Here is a 21781-nt window from a genome sequence, read left to right as displayed (position 1 = left end):
TAATACTGCTCCTATGTACAAGAATATAACTACTATAATACTGCTCCTATGTACAAGAATATAACTGCTATAATACTGCTCCTATGTACAAGAATATAACTGCTATAATACTGCTCCTATGTACAAGAATATAACTACTATAATACTGCTCCTATGTACAAGAATATAACTGCTATAATACTGCTCCTATGTACAAGAATATAACTACTATAATACTGCTATGTACAAGAATATAACTACTATAATACTGCTCCTATGTACAAGAATATAACTGCTATAATACTGCTCCTATGTACAAGAATATAACTACTATAATACTGCTCCTATGTACAAGAATATAACTACTATAATACTGCTCCTATGTACAAGAATATAACTACTATAATACTGCTCCTATGTACAAGAATATAACTACTATAATACTGCTCCTATGTACAAGAATATAACTACTATAATACTGCCCCCTATGTACAAGAATATAACTACTATAATACTGCCCCCTATGTACAAGAATATAACTACTATAATACTGCTCCTATGTACAAGAATATAACTACTATAATACTGCTCCTATGTACAAGAATATAACTACTATAATACTGCTCCTATGTACAAGAATATAACTACTATAATACTGCTCCTATGTACAAGAATATAACTACTATAATACTGCTCCTATGTACAAGAATATAACTACTATAATACTGCTCCTATGTGCAAGAATATAACTACTATAATACTGTCCCTATGTACAAGAATATAACTACTATAATACTGCTCCTATGTACAAGAATATAACTACTATAATACTTCTCCTATGTGCAAGAATATAACTACTATAATACTGCCCCTATATACAAGAATATAACTACTATAATACTGCCCATATGTACAAGAATGTAACTACTATAATACTGCTCCTATGTACAAGAATATAACTACTATAATACTGCTCCTATGTACAAGAATATAACTACTATAATACTGCTCCTATGTATAAGAATATAACTACTATAATACTGCCCCTATGTACAAAAATATAACTACTATAATACTGCCCCTATGTACAAGAATATAACTACTATAGTACTGCCTCCTATGTACAAGAATATAACTACTATAATACTGCTCCTATGTACAAGAATATAACTACTATAATACTGCCCCTATGTACAAGAATATAACTACTATAATACTGCTCCTATGTACAAGAATATAACTACTATAATACTGCTCCTATGTACAAGAATATATCTACTAAAATACTTCCCCTATATACAAGAATATAACTATAATAATAATGCCTCCTATGTACAAGAATATAACTACTATAATACTGCCCCTATGTACAAGAATATAACTACTATAATACTGCTCCTATGTACAAGAATATAACTACTATAATACTGCCCCTATGTACAAGAATATAACTACTATAATACTGCTCCTATGTACAAGAATATAACTACTATAATACTGCCCCTATGTACAAGAATATAACTACTATAATACTGCCCCTATGTACAAGAATATAACTACTATAATACTGCTCCTATGTACAAGAATATAACTACTATAATACTGCTCCTATGTACAAGAATATAACTGGTATAATACTGCCCCTATATACAAGAATATAACTACTATAATACTGCCCCTATGTACAAGAATATAACTACTATAATACTGCTCCTATATACAAGAATATAACTACTATAATACTGCTCCTATGTACAAGAATATAACTACTATAATACTGCTCCTATGTACAAGAATATAACTACTATAATACTGCTCCTATGTACAAGGATATAACTACTATAATACTGCCCTTATGTACAAGACTATAACTACTATAATACTGCTCCTATGTACAAGAATATAACTACTATAATACTGCCCCTATGTACAAGAATATAACTACTATAATACTGCTCCTATATACAAGAATATAACTACTATAATACTGCTCCTATGTACAAGAATATATCTACTATAATACTGCCCCTATGTACAAGACTATAACTACTATAATACTGCTCCTATGTACAAGGATATAACTACTATAATACTGCCCCTATGTAGAAGAATATAACTACTATAATACTGCTCCTATGTACAAGGATATAACTACTATAATACTGCCCCTATGTACAAGAATATAACTGCTATAATACTGCTATTGCTGTAGAAAATGACATGTACTGCAGATCCAAAACTCGTGTGTTGATCTAATATCGCTAAGCAAACATTTAGAAAAATAAAAATGACATCCTCAATTCAACCGTCTGATCAGACTGCAGGTCGCTCACTGTCACATTACAGCGAACCACTCACTGGATCCTAAACTTTTTGTAGCCTTAAAGGTGCGGCGCAGTGCACGCCTGCAGTGGCACTGCACTAGCAGGATGGATGACCGAGTGTCTCACAGCAGCCATGCTGCCTCCTATTGCCTCCATAATTGTTTTACAGACTATGCTGTACACATAAAAGTTTACACACCTCTGTTAAAATGCCAGGTTTTTGACATGTGAAATTATCACACACATCTCCCATATGCTTCATATGTCTGGACTCTCTGGTCGAGGGGCAAGACTAAACACTTTTTTGCATAGAAAAGCATCTAATTTAGGCTATGTTTTGCCAAAATCTCCTTCACATCTGCCAAAAGCAGGAAATTTGTTTTGTCTGATGAGAACAAGGTGGAAGTTTTAGACCATAATTTCCAAAAGGTGTAAATCTGACACCAAGCATTATTAGATGATTACCATCCCATAGTGAGGCATAGTGGAGGCAGCATTGTTTTTTCTGTCTGTTGTTTTTGGCAGCTGCAATTGGGCTTTTAGCCAAGGTGAAGGGAATTATGGACAGTTCAAATATCAGTCAATTTTGCATCAAAACATTCCGGACCCTGCTAAAATTCTGAAGATGAATTTGACCCTTCAGCCCAATGACCCTAACCTAACCGACATCCAAATCACCAAAAGATCGACTTATCCAGAAGGAAATAGAAGTTCGGGAACCACCCAGACCTGAACCCAGGGGAAAATCCATGGTGACCTGAAGAGGGCGCTGTACACAGGAGATGCCCCACAATCTGACCGACGTGGAGCTGCTGCATTGAGGAGCCGGCTAAGATCGCCAGTTCTAGATGTGTCTCACTGAGCAACCCCAACCCAAAAAGACTGATTGCTGCCAGAAATTCACAGGGACTGCAGCAAAGTATTAGTGTAAGGGTGTGCAGATTTATGCAACCACATTATTTTACTTCTTTATTCCTTTTTATTCTTGGTAGGAGTATTTTACATGATAAAAACCTGGAATTTTAGACTTTTTATATACACTATATTGCTGGTAACCTTGTGGCATTTCCGCATAGAGAGGAGTCTTGTATCTGTCAGTAAGGCTTCATATCTGCAGTCTATGATATGTGAATTCTGGAGAGATTGACATTTTACATTTTCTCTTTTGGCAGTTTTTATGGATAATTCACTTTTATTCTCAGATTTTATTATTCTATTTTCTTTGTTATGATAAAGTGAAAGGTTCATGGTCCTGTTGGTCGTCATGGACACAGTGTTCAGCTACTTGTGGAGGTGGACATTACCAGCGCACACGTACCTGCACCAACCCTGTCCCTTCCAATGGCGGGGACATCTGCATCGGTCTTCACACGGAGGAGGCGCTCTGTAATACTTACCCCTGTGAAGGTATGGAGACTTCACACTAGACTATTTCTCTCTAACGTTTGTAAACTGTTTACAATGTAACATCTATGTTTACACAAATATTGTCTGGATACTGCTCTATGCCCATGAGATTGATGTGTAAGATACAGGGGGAGGGGGCTCTCACAACTTGTCTGGAGTGTGACAGGGAGGTCAGGAAGGGACAAGTATCTGGAGAAAGGGTCAAAGGGTTCTGTAGGGGCCAGGGGAGGCTGGGGGTCTGATGATCTGGAGGAGAACACGAGGGTCTGGGTGGTCAGCGAGATCTGGGGAAGTAAGCCTGGTCTGGAGGGCAGGAGCTCAGCGAGATCTAGATGGGATATAGAAGGGTTTGAGAGGTCAGAAAGGTTTAAACAAGAACAGAGGGAATATACAGATATCTCAGGAGGTCTGAGGGCCATGGAAGGAGAACAAAAGTATTTTTGAGTATCCAAGGAGTCTGAAAGGAGGGGTACAGAGGGATCTGGGGAGTCATAGGGATCTAGCGGATGACAAAAGGGTCTGCAGTGTCAGGAGGAAGAACGAGGGATCGGAGGGAGGCAGATTGTTTTGGGAGGGGGGGTCTGTAGAAGTGGTAGATGGGTGTGAAAGGGTACAGAGGGTCCTGAAGGGGTTAGAGGAAGGTTTGCCAAACTCCAGTCCTCAAGTTTTCAGAATTTCCTCAGTATTTCACAAATAATGGAATTATTATCAAGGCATAAGAAACTGATACAAGTTCTCTCTACTGTACAATACTAAGGAAATCCTGAAAACATGATTTGTTGGGGGGCTGTGAGGACTGGAACTTGGGATACACTGGGTTAGAAGGTTTAAATTGGGACAAAGGACTGACGGTGACACAGTCGTTACAAACACAAAAAACAGTTGCATTTTATATGCTGGAGGGGAATATCACACAGTGGTGGTCCACCCTCAATTAAACTAACCCCAACTCCAAACATATGCACGGTAAATAGGAGAACCGGTGTACATAGGTGCATAAAAGTTTATAAGTTTACTAATCTATATAAAGAAATCAGTATATATATATATATATATATATATATATATATATATATATATAGTAATACAACAGACACATTCAGGAATACACAGAGATATTGAGGTCACTGTCTTTAGATCTATAATCTTGCACATTTCGCACATTAGCAAAATCGTGCAGGTTTATAATGTTATGTCAGTGCACAACTATAGCTCAAGAGCCACTATATCAAAAAATCATAAATGTAGCCAAGCGTGCCTCTCCTCTCCAGACCCCTGCTTTGGACGATGACCCCATAAATATTTGAGACTGTCTGTTCTCTGGGTCTTCTCTCAATCAGTCATTGTTTGGGAGAGGTTAGCGCATACAGTGGTACCTGAAAGTTTGTGAACACTGGAGAATTTTCCAAATTTCTGCATAAAACTACATCAGATGTTCATACAAGTCCTAAAAGTTGATAAAGACCTAAATCAAATGAGTCAAAAATATTAGACTGTAATTTTTTAAATGTGAAAAAACTATCAGAGGTTTTTGAGTGACAAAAAGCAGTGACGCTTTGCTCTCAGTATCTGGTGCGATCCCCTTGTGCAACAGTAACTGCATCTAAATATCTCCGGTACGGGTTAGTCCTGCACATCACATGAAGGATTTTAGATTATTCCTCCTTAGAAAACAGATTCTCCTCGGTTATGTTGGTGAGTCCGTGTTGCCCAGTGACAGGCCCAAAACATCACTGCTCTAGAGGAGATCTGCATGGAGGAATTGGCCAACATGCCACTTTCAGGGTATGTGCACACGTTGCGGATTTCTTGCAGAAATTTCCTGAAGAAAACCGGAAATTTTCTGCAAGAAATCCGCATTTTTTTTTTTGCGTTTTTTTTTCGCGTTTTTTTAGCATTCTGCAAGCGTAATTAGCTTGCAGAATGCTAAAGTTTTCCAAGCGATCTGTAGCATCGCTTGGAAAACTGACTGACAAGTTGGTCACACTTGTCAAACATACTGTTTGACAAGTGTGACCAACTTTTTACTATAGATGCAGCTTATGCAGCATCTATAGTAAAAGAGAGAATGTTTAAAAATAATAAAAAAAATAAAAAATGCTTATACTCACCCAGACATCTCATCAGCGGCGTCCGTTCGTCTTCCTATAGCTGGTCTGTGCGCACAGGGCCTAGCGTGACGTTCAGGATTTTTAGCGTTTTTTTCGCGTTTTTCGCTATAAAAACGTGATAAAAACGCTAACATATGCCTCCTATTATTTACAAGGTATTCCGCATTTTTTGTGCAAATGTTGCGATTTTTTCCGCGAAAAAATCGCATAGCGGAAAAAAAAGCAACATGTTCATTAAAAATGCGGAATTGCAGGGATTCCGCACACCTAGGAGTCCATTGATCTGCTTACTTCCCGCACGGGGCTGTGCACACCATGCGGGAAGTAAGCAGATTATGTGCGGTTGGTACCCAGGGTGGAGGAGAGGAGACTCTCCTCCACGCACTGGGCACCATATAAGTGGTCAAAAAATAAGAAATAAAATAAAAAATAGTCCTATACTCACCCTCGATGTCCCGCGCAGTGTTCCCACCTCACCGCTGCACGCTGCCGTTCGGTTCCTGTAGCTGGTGTGCGGCGAAGGACCTTGCCGATGACGTCACTGTCCTGTGATTGGTCGTGAGCGGTCATGTGACCGCTCACGTGACCGTGACGTCACGGAAGGTCCTATGCGCACAGACCAGCTATAGGAAGACGAACGGACGCCGCTGATGAGATGTCTGGGTGAGTATAAGCATTTTTTTATTTTTTTTATTATTTTTAAACATTCTCTCTTTTACTATAGATGCTGCATAAGCTGCATCTATAGTAAAAAGTTGGTCACACTTGTCAAACAGTATGTTTGACAAGTGTGACCAACTTGTCAGTCAGTTTTCCAAGCGATGCTACAGATCGCTTGGAAAACTTTAGCATTCTGCAAGCTAATTACGCTTGCAGAATGCTAAAAAAACGCGAAAAAAACGGAAAAAAAAACGCAAAAAAAAATATGCGGATTTCTTGCAGAAAATTTCCGGTTTTCTTCAGGAAATTTCTGCAAGAAATCCGCAACGTGTGCACATGGCCTAACAGGCGCCGAGCTCCAGAACCTGCCCCGAGCCTCCACTATTGCTTCCTAATTGCCATCAAAGCCATGATTAACTTTACAATTCTATCCTGACGTTTTGTTGAGGCGGGCCCCATGGTAACTGTTATAGGGCCCCTGCACTGGTGATTTTATGGACCATTTTGGGAACTGCAGAGCCGAGAATGTAACATTTTTCTAACGAGGAGAGGGAGATGGAGGAAGCGCTGGAATGGAGCGTCGATGCCGACAAGCCTTCTCCAGCTCATGAATTGTGAGCTCTGCCTCGGCATGCGGCTCATGTCACTGGTAATTGCCTGTATGCTGATTTCCATAGACTGGCTATAAACACACAAGTGGATATATTGAAGGTGGAGACCAGCCATGATATGTTTCTCCACTGGGTAGAACTTGGTTAGCAGGTCGATCAGGATGTGAATTTGTGTGCGATTGTGCGCCATGAATACCTGATGTTCTTTGGGGGCCGAGTGGAGTTGTGCAGGTGAAGCTGAGGTTTGTGCGTCACATCCCAGCAGCGACTTGTGCTCGGCAGCGTTTGATTAGTGCCTAATAACACACCGGTCCCTGTCACAGCTTGTGAGTCAGATCCATCTGCAGCGCACGTAGAGGTGACATATAAATGACTACCTGGATGGATCTGAAGACAATCTGCTCGCTCACCACATGAAGGGCCCATAGCCGGGTGGAAGACGCTTACGTCAGGTCTTATATCGTTCTGTGATCTATTGGGCTCAGTGCATTTCTCAGCATATTTCCCCCCTAGACAGAAGGTTCCCTCCTCCATGCCAACTACTCGATATATGGTACCCAGAATGTACAGAGAGGGCCAAAGCTTCATGTGTAATTTATTTTATGTGATATTTATTTTCTAGGTTAGTAATAAATTCAGATTTTGGAAGCCATTGGCTTAAATAATTTGCCTGCTCCTGATTCTGCGATGATCACCGTGCTCCAAGTTATGTTAATTGAATTCAGGGTGACGTCTCCGGGTGGAAGGAGGTGATTTACATGCAGGGAGCCGTGTTTCCTTCTTGCATAACTAATGGGCCTCTAACCTGACATGAACATTTCCTTTCCTGAGTTACAATGTGTCCCCAGAGAAGCAGCTGGAGATGCCTGCAGATAAGTTGTTGGAGGCGACATGCCTGTAGATAGGGAGACAAAGCAAAAGGGCCTCTAATGTGAAGATCAAAATCCTGTTCTTCGAGGCCTAATACTATGGCACCCCAGCGTCACCGTCCACAGACCGCTCATCACTGCTCCCCCATTCCTTCCTCATCTCTTACAGAAGTGTCACATGTCCGTCTGATTATTCTTCCCATGCCCAAGGTACAAGTAACATGCCCCATAGAGAATGAGGGCTGCCCTGTTCATGGCCCTACGCTGACAGCATAGGTGAAGGGTCCTGAAACGTGGGAAGAATAGTGTGCCCATAACAAGAACTGCTCTGGCTGGTAACTTGCAATATTTTATTTTTGCTACTCATATTGTGTCAGTGAATTTTGTTGCCGCGCGGAGAATGAGCTGGATGCAATGACTTGTTTGGCTGTTTTGCTGCAGGTGGTTGGGCAGAGTGGTCCGAGTGGAGCATGTGTCATGAAGATGGAACACAATACCGAAACCGCTACTGTGATGTTCACAATCCTGGACCCACTCAGTGTCTCGGAAACAACACTCAGTACAGAGACTGTATCTACAATGAGATTCCTGGTACGCCGGACAAACCTTCACCACATCTGCACCTGTTCTTGATCTGAGCACTGCTGGGATCAATGGCATTCTGCTCTGATGGCCTCATGATGCCAGGAACAGCCGTCCTTTTAAGTTCCCATCTTTTTCTTGTAGACCTCATGTATTTATGCATTCACAACAGTTTTCCCCTCTTTTGATTTACAGTCATTTTGCCGGCATCAAGTATTGATGAAAACAAAGAGTGTGGAGGTGAGAGAAACCGGAGAACTTTAATAATGGCTGGCATACTGGCATCATGGCTTCTTGTGTGGGGGCTTAATGCTGATGCATTGTGGGTGATATCACAGTAGCACATGGGCTTCACACCATTAGATCCTGACAACTTTCATCTTTTTTCCAATCTTTACAGGTTTCAGCCTTATTCATCTGATCGCCACCGGCGTGTCTTGTTTCTTTGGCTCCAGCCTCCTGACATTTGTAATCTATGTTTATTGCCAACGGTGCCAGAGACAGTCCCAGGAGTCCACTGTGATTCACCCTGCAACCCCGAACCATCTCCACTACAAGGGCAACTCCACTCCCAAAAATGAAAAATATACTCCAATGGAGTTTAAGGTAGGAGTCCTGGGTTGGGAAGAGAGATGCATGTCATGATGCACGAAATGGGGACATGATGTCATGATGCACGAGACGGGGACATGATGTCACGATGCACGAGACGGGGACATGATGTCACGATGCACGAGACGGGGACATGATGTCACGATGCACGAGACGGGGACATGATGTCACGATGCACGAGACGGGGACATGATGTCACGATGCACGAGACGGGGACATGATGTCACGATGCACGAGACGGGGGCATGATGTCACGATGCACGAGACGGGGGCATGATGTCACGATGTACGACACGGGGACATGATGTCACGATGCACGAGACAGGGATATAATATGATGCACGAGATGGGGACATGATGTCACGATGCACGAGACGGGGACATGATGTCACGATGCACGAGACGGGGACATGATGTCACGATGCACGAGACGGGGATATAATATGATGCACGAGAAGGGGACATGTCATGATGCATGAGATTGGGGTCGGGAGCTAGTTGGGGCATACTGAAGCATCCAATCTTGTAGTACAAGGAGATTTTGGATGATTGCCTGCTGTAAACATCAGTCCATGGCTCATATATACTTGTTAGCAGCTCATAGTTTAAAAGATGAAGCCTATTTCTCCTCAAGCATCTAATTGTGTGAGAAAATGCAGTGATTTCTGTTAAATTCGTGTTAAGGTACCGTCACATTAAGCGACGCTGCAGCGATATCGACAACGATGCCGATCGCTGCAGCGTCGCTGTTTGGTCGCTGGAGAGCTGTCACACAGACAGCTCTCCAGCGACCAACTATGCCGAAGTCCCCTGGTAACCAGGGTAAACATCGGGTTACTAAGCGCAGGGCCGCGCTTAGTAACCCGATGTTTACCCTGGGTACCATTGTAAATGTAAAAAAAAAACAGTACATACTCACCTTCTGATGTCCGTCAGGTCCCCCGCCGTCTGCTTCCCGCACTGACTGTGAGCGCCGGCCGGCCGTAAAGTAAAAGCAGAGCACAGCGGTGACGTCACCCCTGTGCTGTGCTTTACGGCCGGCAGTCAGTCAGTGCGGGAAGCAGACGGCCAGGGACCTGACGGACATCAGAAGGTGAGTATGTACTGTTTTTTTTTTTTACATTTACAATGGTAACCAGGGTAAATATCGGGTTACTAAGCGCGGCCCTGTGCTTAGTAACCCGATATTTACCCTGGTTACCATTGTAAAACATTGCTGGCATCGTTGCTTTTGCTGTCAAACATGACGATACACGCCGATCTGACGACCAAATAAAGTTCTGGACTTTCAGCAACGACCAGCGATATCACAGCAGGATCCTGATCGCTGCTGCGTGTCAAACTCAACGATATCGCTATCCAGGACGCTGCAACGTCACGGATCGCTGTCATTATCGTTGCAAAGTCGTTTAGTGTGAAGGTACCTTTACTAGAGTCTTGTGTATTATTGACTCACTAATCCTCTAGATTCTAGCATTGTTCTGCAGTTTGTCTTCCTAGTGGTAGTAAGGAGGCCGGGTGTCCTCCCATCCTGGTGTCACTCTGCTTCCATTGCCTGCTCCTTTTAACTTCTTGGGAGAGTTGACAAGAATTAATGTTTGTTTTTTGCTAACCTGCTACAGAAATAAATCCGTCCCACTGCTTCCTGTTAGATATATTGATCGGGTGGCTTTGATTTATTTTTATGGAGTCTTGTTGTTTAAGAAGCCACTTTACACAGTGAAGCTGAACTGACTGCTCCAGATCTGATGGAGGCCCAATCCATTGTGACATGGGAGGAAAGGGAGAGTCCAGCACTGAGACAGGATGGCCCGAACACCTGATCTATAGACACGTAACATAAGCTTCATGAGATATATATTCTGATTATTGAAGTAAATGGGTTTTTACAACAGAGATTTCTCTTCCAAAAGAAGCAATTTCAGAATGATATCAAAGTAAACTTAAAGGACTTGTCTAGCCTGGTGTTAATGAATCTCAATCACTGTATAATGAAAATTTCTATAATTTTGTAATATCATGTCTGTCGTTGACCTAAAGGACAGATCTTGATAAGGTGGGGAATCAAAATTTAAAGTTAGCAAGTGTCAAATTGTAGAAGTTTTCATTATACAATAGATCATATTAGTTGTGGATAAAACTTATGTTGAACATAAAAGAACGTTAGTCCAGGGTCGTATAAGTGCTAGGGAAACCTGGTCCCAGCATCTCGCATGTCCTGTGCATGGCTGCATGTTACCCCGGGTCCAGTACTTGGCATCTCCATGACTGTACATTATCCTCCAGCACAGAACACTGCCAGGTTCACACTTATCTAATGGTTCAATTACTGTGAGCCACATCGACTGATCTCCCAAATTCTGAACTATTGGCGTTACTGATGATGCAGAATATTAAAGGTGTAAGTTTGAAGCAGTGAGAGGGGAAGATGTCGCCACCAGGTCTGGCAGTCTCGGAAGCATTCAGATATAGCAGTCAGTGTGAGATTATAACGGTGAAAGCCGGTCAACGACCCAAGATGAATTGATGAATGTGCTGGCAGCTGCTTCTGTGTCACCGGAGGAAACTGATAAACTGTTCTATGAATATTGCAGTTGCCTCCATTACATTATGTACAAAATCTACATTTTTGTTCCTGGCAGTTTATCTGTGCAATAACATTGTACCAATGTCCTTGTCACATTATCATATCCTTACATTATTCTCATGTCACTGTAGTCAATGCCCAGAACAGTGACTGTGAAATGTTGCTTGTAGCTGACAGAGGTGACGCACTTAATAACGGGCACACCAGTCCTTGAGATGTGCCAGTGGAGCTGGAGAGCAGGTAAACTCTGTCCCCCAAAAGATAACCTCACAAACCTTTCCCTGCAGATGTTGGATAAACCTAAACAGATCATACACTTAGTAGTTACACTTTGGAGATTTGACTTAAACACTGTGTATCACTAGAGATCAGCGGTGACATCACTGAGAATGTCTCCTATCCATCACCAGAGATCAGCGGTGACATCACTGAGAATGTCTCCTATCCATCACCAGAGATCAGCGGTGACATCACTGAGAATGTCTCCTATCCATCACCAGAGATCAGCGGTGACATCACTGAGAATGCCTCCTATCCATCACCAGAGATCAGCGGTGACATCACTGAGAATGTCTCCTATCCATCACCAGAGATCAGCGGTGACATCACTGAGAATGTCTCCTATCCATCACCAGAGATCAGCGGTGACATCACTGAGAATGCCTCCTATCCATCACCAGAGATCAGCGGTGACATCACTGAGAATGCCTCCTATCCATCACCAGAGATCAGAGGTGACATCACTGAGAATGCCTCCTATCCATCACCAGAGATCAGCGGTGACATCACTGAGAATGCCTCCTATCCATCACCAGAGATCAGCGGTGACATCACTGAGAATGTCTCCTATCCATCACCAGAGATCAGCGGTGACATCACTGAGAATGCCTCCTATCCATCACTAGAGATCAGCGGTGACATCACTGAGAATGTCTCCTATCCATCACCAGAGATCAGCGGTGACATCACTGAGAATGTCTCCTATCCATCACCAGAGATCAGCGGTGACATCACTGAGAATGTCTCCTATCCATCACCAGAGATCAGCGGTGACATCACTGAGAATGTCTCCTATCCATCACCAGAGATCAGAGGTGACATCACTGAGAATGTCTCCTATCCATCACTAGAGGTCAGCGGTGACATCACTGAGAATGTCTCCTATCCATCACCAGAGATCAGCGGTGACATCACTGAGAATGTCTCCTATCCATCACTAGAGATCAGCGGTGACATCACTGAGAATGTCTCCTATCCATCACCAGAGATCAGCGGTGACATCACTGAGAATGTCTCCTATCCATCACCAGAGATCAGAGGTGACATCACTGAGAATGTCTCCTATCCATCACTAGAGATCAGCGGTGACATCACTGAGAATGTCTCCTATCCATCACCAGAGATCAGCGGTGACATCACTGAGAATGTCTCCTATCCATCACCAGAGATCAGCGGTGACATCACTGAGAATGTCTCCTATCCATCACCAGAGATCAGAGGTGACATCACTGAGAATGTCTCCTATCCATCACTAGAGATCAGCGGTGACATCACTGAGAATGTCTCCTATCCATCACCAGAGATCAGCGGTGACATCACTGAGAATGTCTCCTATCCATCACCAGAGATCAGAGGTGACATCACTGAGAATACCTCCTATCCATCACTAGAGATCAGAGGTGACATCACTGAGAATGCCTCCTATCCATCACCAGAGATCAGAGGTGACATCACTGAGAATGTCTCCTATCCATCACCAGAGATCAGCGGTGACATCACTGAAAATGCCTCCTATCCATCACCAGAGATCAGCGGTGACATCACTGAGAATGTCTCCTATCCATCACCAGAGATCAGAGGTGACATCACTGAGAATGTCTCCTATCCATCACCAGAGATCAGCGGTGACATCACTGAGAATGTCTCCTATCCAGAGGTGACATCACTGAGAATGCCTCCTATCCATCACTAGAGATCAGCGGTGACATCACTGAGAATGCCTCCTATCCATCACCAGAGATCAGCGGTGACATCACTGAGAATGTCTCCTATCCAGAGGTGACATCACTGAGAATGCCTCCTATCCATCACTAGAGATCAGCGGTGACATCACTGAGAATGTCTCCTATCCATCACCAGAGATCAGAGGTGACATCACTGAGAATGCCTCCTATCCATCACCAGATATCAGCGGTGACATCACTGAGAATGCCTCCTATCCATCACCAGAGATCAGCGGTGACATCACTGAGAATGTCTCCTATCCATCACCGGAGATCAGAGGTGACATCACTGAGAATGCCTCCTATCCATCACCAGAGATCAGAGGTGACATCACTGAGAATGTCTCCTATCCATCACCAGAGATCAGCGGTGACATCACTGAGAATGCCTCCTATCCATCACCAGAGATCAGCGGTGACATCACTGAGAATGTCTCCTATCCATCACCAGAGATCAGCGGTGACATCACTGAGAATGTCTCCTATCCATCACCAGAGATCAGCGGTGACATCACTGAGAATGTCTCCTATCCATCACCAGAGATCAGCGGTGACATCACTGAGAATGTCTCCTATCCATCACCAGAGATCAGCGGTGACATCACTGAGAATGTCTCCTATCTATCACTAGAGATCAGAGGTGACATCACTGAGATTGTCTCCTATCCATCACCAGAGATCAGCGGTGACATCACTGAGAATGCCTCCTATCCATCACTAGAGATCAGTGGTGACATCACTGAGAATGCCTCCTATCCATCACCAGAGATCAGAGGTGACATCACTGAGAATGTCTCCTATCCATCACCAGAGATCAGTGGTGACATCACTGAGATTGTCTCCTATCCATCACCAGAGATCAGCAGTGACATCACTGAGAATGCCTCCTATCCATCACCAGAGATCAGCGGTGACATCACTGAGAATGCCTCCTATCCATCACCAGAGATCAGCGGTGACATCACTGAGAATGTCTCCTATCCATCACCAGAGATCAGCGGTGACATCACTGAGAATGCCTCCTATCCATCACCAGAGATCAGAGGTGACATCACTGAGAATGCCTCCTATCCATCACTAGAGATCAGTGGTGACATCACTGAGAATGCCTCCTATCCATCACCAGAGATCAGAGGTGACATCACTGAGAATGTCTCCTATCCATCACCAGAGATCAGTGGTGACATCACTGAGAATGCCTCCTATCCATCACTAGAGATCAGCGGTGACATCACTGAGAATGCCTCCTATCCATCACCAGAGATCAGAGGTGACATCACTGAGAATGCCTCCTATCCATCACCAGAGATCAGCGGTGACATCACTGAGAATGCCTCCTATCCATCACCAGAGATCAGTGGTGACATCACTGAGAATGCCTCCTATCCATCACCAGAGATCAGAGGTGACATCACTGAGAATGCCTCCTATCCATCACCAGAGATCAGCAGTGACATCACTGAGATTGTCTCCTATCCATCACCAGAGATCAGCAGTGACATCACTGAGAATGCCTCCTATCCATCACCAGAGATCAGCGGAGACATCATTGAGAATGTCTCCTATCCATCACTAGAGATCAGCGGTGACATCACTGAGAATGCCTCCTATCCATCACCAGAGATCAGCGGTGACATCACTGAGAATGCCTCCTATCCATCACTAGAGAGTAGTAGTAACATGCTGAGAAATGGAATAAGGGGTTGATGAAGGTTAAGATGCTGTGATGAGCGGTATCTCTGATCCCAGGAATTGCAGTTGGTTGTCAGCTGTATAACACAGTTGGCACTTGATGCGTATGGATCAGGCGTAGCTCATTGACGCCTTTGCATTTCAAAGATGGTGGAAAATAATTTTTAACTAATATCAAAAAGTGAAATGTTGCCACACAAGTTTTGTCTTGAATTGTAATTTTTCTTTTTCGCAAATGCTGAAATATAAAATTCACCCACAAAAAAATCTTCAGTAAGGACAAATGTGCCGCTGTCCTGAGTGTTCATAATCTCCTGCCGCCTGACCCCTGTAATTCTGTGTAGCTTCTTAGTCATTGGCTTGAAATAAAACAATGTCCCATCAAATCTGGTGTCGGCCTCCAGCCAGCGTGCGCTGAAGGAGAGAGGAAAATAAACTCATTATATAAATTTCCCATTTATCTCATGTGAGGGAAAATTTCATTTCTGCATCTGAAGCGGCAATCAAATTATACCTCGAATCGAGTAACACGGCACGCCTTCGTTCAGCTAGAAAATAACCCAAGATTTACCGTACAGATCATCATCGCTGCCCTGGAAGGCAACATTTCAGTGACCAAAGTCCGCTGATATTTAACCTAATTTCTCAGGACACAAATATTGTTGATACACCAGATCTCCAAAAGATTGATGCATAGGCCCCAAATAGCATGCACATCTGGCAGCAAATCAGGGAAAGTCACTGCTCCGGCCGCATCTAGATGTAATGAACGGCGCATTGTTTCACAGCAGACAGAATGTGATAAACCGTCCCAGCGGAGTTATTAATTCTTACTGTTTATGCCGCTCGTGATAGTACAATACCACCGAGAGCGCTCCGCTCCCTCCAGACATTGCTTATAGGCTACATCATTGTCTTCTACCTTCATCAATGAGATAAGACTCCATAACACCTGAAAAATGTTGTCATTCATGGTAATGGGGAGAAGAAATGTGGGCAGTGGGCTTTAAGGTCTGACTGCTTTAACTATTTTTATCCTTTTATTTTACAGACACTCAATAAAAACAATTTACTTCCAGACGACCGAACCAACTTTTATCCTTTGCAACAAACGAATGTGTACACGACCACATACTACCCGAGTACTTTAGGCAAATACGACTACAGACCAGATTCCTCTCCGGGCAGAACTTTCACCAACAGCTGATATAGCCTGGAATGGAATTCACGTCGTCACACTGAGGTTCCATCTCCTTCCCCTGTCATGCTCCATGGCTCAGCTCATTCTCTGATATAAGTTGGGCAAACGCCAGCCTGGACCTACTGATCCTTCCCTGTGAACTATTGTGGACATCGCACTGGAGTTAGCCCTTTTCACATGGCTAGAGCGGTATCTTCAGGTTTTCGGAGAGTTTTCCTTATACCTGAAGATGAACAAGCTACTTCCGTTGAGAGCCTTGAACATATTTTTTTGTTTTTAAAGAAAATTTCCTGGAGCTTTGTGGAAGCGTTTGACATGTTCACTCACGAGGGATTTCTCTTTTTCTTATAAGCGAAGAAAATAACACGTTACACTGAATGGCTTTGTCGCTTGCATGACCAGCTCCTACATCGTCACAGCGTGGCTCTCGCTCAGTTCCTGTTTGACAGTATTTGGATTGTATCAACAGCCTCAAACCTTTGCATCAGTCACGCTGCCGATTGCAACTGAACTTTTTGAAGTGACATTATGTTGCTAGAACTGGGATGCTTTCCGATTAGATTATCCTTTTCAGTCTCTAACAAGTGTTGACATTTTTCTTTTTGATATATAGTAGATCCATTAACACAGAAGAGGATCGAGACAGATCACATCGTGTCTATAGATGTCCCAGGTGCACCTCGAGGTCCTTGTGGACCACATCATTCCTAATCTGACCTACAAAAGCTTTGTGATAGTTTCCTCCAACAAATACACCATAACAGGTGTTATTCTGTTTTGATGTCTTTGTTATAGACAAAATCAGGGTTTATTAGAGAGCAAGAAGATTTATAGTTCTTTCCTTGACCTGGTCCACTCATGCTCTGTGCACCATGGAACAGTCGGCAAGTTTTGAAGTGGATCAGATGTGTCCATGATGACTAGTCAAAGTCTCCAAGTAAAAGCCCGGACCAGTCTGAGCTCACGGCTTTCTGATGTAATAACTCGTTTTGATGTACAGAAGAAGAAACTGATAAGTGAACAATTTTGTCTCTTTTCATGGTTACTGCAACTCAGAATGTTGTTTTTTTTTATATATATATAAAAAGAACAGGACAAAGAATGTCTACAGCATCTGGTCTTCCACAATGTCCAGAAAATGTTATACACATCAGTCTTCGCTGCCAGCAAATGTTTCAGAAAACTTTGGTTGGCAGTGAAAGGGCTATAAAAATCTTTTGGGTTTATAGATGGCATCAGTTTGACAACATTGAGGAAAGATGGCAGCCACAAGTAATTCTGCATTGTTACTGAAAGGAAACATCACAATCCCTTGCCATGGAAGGGACATTTGATAGTGATGCATTTTTGAGAAGATGTGCATTCATTCTGAGAGTTGCCATTAGGGTTCATAGACTTTTTTGTCTCATGTGTGCAGATTTTAGCATTGGTGTCTAGAACGTTTTGTGGAAAGGAAATAATTTGGAGAATGTAGCAGAGCGACTGTAGTTTTAAGTGGAGTTTACTTTCTGCCTTAGTTTAGAGTGATTGCAATGCAAACCCATTCAGTGCCTGTTCTGTTTTATGGTATTTAACGCTAAGACACAAGTTACAGGATCACATGAAGGCGTCTTATTAATGCAGCATTCCCAGATCCAAGGACTGCAGGAACCAGGACTACGAGTTAGTCATGTCCCCGATATAATGAGCAGCCGACACATCGCAGAGCTCTATTCCTCAGCACGAGCTTCTATTGGCAACAAATATCTTCACCCCTCAATATTAGCAATGGTTACAACATTTCCAAAAGTCTTCCCTTTAGCGAGAGGCTGTTACATTTGTGGATAAATATATAAATGCGCAAAGGTGATTGTGATACAGAATTATCTGCGGTTCTGTACGTTTTTGTGCTGGAGAGAACTGTTGTAGATCAACAGCAAACAAGAAATGAAGAATACAGTATAAATCAAAGAGGCAGCACTTGTGAGATTGAATTTGCAAGGACATAGTGAACTGTAGAAGACATGCGAGGTTGGCTGTCACGTTTGCTATTTTTCCAATTATCTTGATAATTAGCCAGTCTGACGTACAAATTGAATGCAACCATTTTATATAAATATGGTAAACTAATATAAATACACTTCAAAGCAGATCTATAAATTACACATAAAGGGAAGGGCAGACCTTTCTCTATGACCATCAGACATATCTGCAATTGGCATTTCAGCACTTGTATAAATCTAATATACAGGGGCAGACATACCATTGGTGCAACCTATGCAGCCGCACAGGGGCCCAGGAGGTAAGGGGGCCCATTTCCTCCAAAGCACGTGGAATTGAACATTATAATGAGCTATTGGACAGTAAAAGGCCCATATATTGTTTTTGTGTAAAGGCTTTGTCTGTCTGCTCTTCTGTATGTACTAAAGGGGTTTTTCAATTACTCAATTACACACACAACCACAAATTTGTGATAAATGTCTGATAGTGGTTAACTCCAATTTAGCCCTTTTACATACACACGTGGTCAAACTTGTTGGTGCCCCTCGTTTAATGACAGAAAAACCCACAATGGTCACAGAAATAACTTGAATCTGACAAAAGTAATAATAAATAAAAGATTTATGAAAAAAAAATGAAAGTCAGACATTGCTTTTCTACCATGCTTCTACAGATTTTTTTTTTTTTTTTTTTAAATAACTCATGAAATAGGCCTGGACAGAAATGATGGTTCCCCTGAAAATAATGTGACAAAAGGGACATGTTAAATCACAGTGTGTCCACTAATCAGCATCACAGGGGTCTACAGTCCTGGAATCAGTGAGTGGCCGGTATATAGGGCTACAGATATCACTGTGCTGTGTGGTGACATGGTGTGTATCACACTCAGCATGGACCAGAGGAAGCCAAGGAAAGAGTTGTCTCAGGAGATTAGAAAGAAAATTATAGACAAACATGTGAAAGGTAAAAGTTATAAGACCATCTCCAAGCAGCTTGATGTTCCTGTGACTACAGCTGCACATATTATTCAGAAATGTAAGATCCATGGGACTGTAACCTACCTCCCTGGACGTGGCCGCAGGAGGAACATTGATGACAAATCAAAGAGACGGATAATACGAATGGTAACAAAAGAGTCAGAAAAACTTCTAAACAGATTAAAGGTGAACTTCAAGCTCAAGGAACATCAGTGTCAGATTGCACCATCCATCGTTGTATGAACCAAAGTGGACTTCATGGGAGACGACCAAGGAGGACACCATTGTTGGAGAAATTCATAAAAAAGCCAGACTGGAATTTGCCAAACTACATGTTGACAAGCCACAAAGCTTCTGGGAGAACGTGCTATGGACAAATGAGACAAAAATGGAACTTAATGGCATGGCACATCAGCTCTATGTTCACAGATGGAAAAATGAAGCCTATCATGAAAATAACACTGTCCCTACTGTGAAACATGGAGGAGGCTCTGTTATGTTCTGGGGCTGCTTTGCTGCATCTGGCACAAGGTGTCTAGAATCTGTGCAGGATACAATGAAATCTCAAGACTATCAAGGGATTCTAGAGAGAAATATGCTGCCCAGTGTCAGAAAGCTTGGTCTGTCGCAGGTCGCAAGACCCATGTCTTGCAACAGGATAATGACCCAAAACACACAGCTAAAAACGCCCAAGAATGGCTAAGAGGAAAACATTGGACTATTCTGAAGTGGCCTTCCATGAGCCCTGACCTAAATCCTATTGAGCATCTTTGGAAAGTGCTGAAACATGTCATCTGGGAAAGGCAACCTTCAAACACAAGACAACTGGAGCAGTTTGCTCTTGAGGAGCGGCCAAAATACCTGTTGAGAGGAGCAGAAGTCTCATTGACAGTTACAGGAATCGTCTGATTGCAGTGATTGCCTCAAAATGTTGTGCAACAAAATATTAAGTTAGGGAACCATCACTTCTGTCCAGACCTATTTCATGAGTTTTATTTTTTAATTCTATGGAAGCATGGTGGAAAAGCAATGTCTGACGTTCATTTTCATAGATCTTTTATTTATTATTACTTTTGTCAGATTCAAGTTATTTCTGTGACCATTGTGGGGTTTTCTCTCATTATACGAGGGTACCAACAATTTTGACCACGAGGTGTAAGTCCTGTACACTGCAATGGAGAGAGAGCTGCAGCCTTTCCAGTTACTTGCATCCTAAGTGCCGCTATGACACCTGGTTGATAACGGTGTTTGAAGATTTTAGCGCCTGTTACCTATTAGACAAATTATCACATAGCCACAGGATATACTAGAATGTTAATGATGGCAGGATCCCATAGCAGAGACTTATTCTAGCTAGTGAACTGTTAATATAATATTATATATATATATATATATATATATATAACAAGGGCTCATTCAGACAGTGATTCTTCATCAGTATTTGTATGCCAAAATCAGGAGCGTCTCCAGAACAGACATATCCGGTGTCAATCTTTCTACTGTAGGTTTTTCTCTATGTTTTACTGTTGGTTTTGGAATTTAAACAATTGTGAAAAATCACAGATGTGTGAACAAGCACTATTGCTTAGACTCGGAGTACTGTAGTAATCTGCTAGATGTTATGGGTTTGGTTGTAGCGCCCCATCTTGCTGAATGTCTCTGCAATACACCCAGTAAAGCTTGTAACCTCCCTGCAGCACGTTCCTCCTCGACCCCTGGAATACTAATGATTCCTGACTTTGATAAATCCATTTTATGTATTTAAATTCCGGAAATTGTACAGACACAAATTACATTTTCCAGCTGCGAACAAACCGTCACTTTGTATATTTACATCTCAGCGTGACGCGCGGCAGAGACTCAATCGGCCGGTTACAGATAACCAAGCATTAAATCTACAGCACAAATATTGCTGATAACCTTTAGGAGTGATAATTTAATTTCTGCAGACAAATGTGTGGAGCATCGGGGGAAACATCATCTCCTAAATGTGGCTAAATGTGTTTCAGATAAATGTTTCCCCTCGAAGAATTTCCTGCTACAATAATGGAGAATATAAAAGGTTTCCGTAGTCCCCAGAGTTTAGTATTACAACCTGGTCCCTAGAACATGGACCAGCTAGTTTCTCAAGTGCGCCGGCGCCGTTTACTATCGTTACCTGTTAGGCTTCATTCAGATGTCAGGTT

At 42.5% G+C, this 21781-nt stretch overlaps 1 protein-coding gene across 4 annotated transcripts in view; it reads left to right on the top strand.

Moving 5' to 3' along the window:
- SEMA5B (semaphorin 5B) overlaps nt 1-20943 on the top strand; it is a 257209-nt gene extending 236266 nt beyond the window's left edge. For 3 of the 4 annotated variants that reach the window (XM_077273308.1, XM_077273306.1, XM_077273309.1), the window contains 5 exons: nt 3540-3710; nt 8403-8552; nt 8739-8783; nt 8944-9149; nt 16489-20943. In XM_077273308.1, coding sequence (XP_077129423.1) covers nt 3540-3710; nt 8403-8552; nt 8739-8783; nt 8944-9149; nt 16489-16644 — 728 coding nt within the window. In that variant the 3' untranslated portion in view covers nt 16645-20943. The remainder of the gene's footprint in view (nt 1-3539; nt 3711-8402; nt 8553-8738; nt 8784-8943; nt 9150-16488) is intronic. The other variant, XM_077273307.1, reaches the window with a different exon arrangement.
- The last annotated feature ends 838 nt before the right edge of the window (nt 20944-21781 follow it).

This window comes from Ranitomeya variabilis, chromosome 7 (assembly GCF_051348905.1).
Source record: "Ranitomeya variabilis isolate aRanVar5 chromosome 7, aRanVar5.hap1, whole genome shotgun sequence".
Lineage (NCBI taxonomy): Eukaryota > Metazoa > Chordata > Amphibia > Anura > Dendrobatidae > Ranitomeya > Ranitomeya variabilis.
This window is presented reverse-complemented; position numbering and strand designations above follow the sequence as displayed.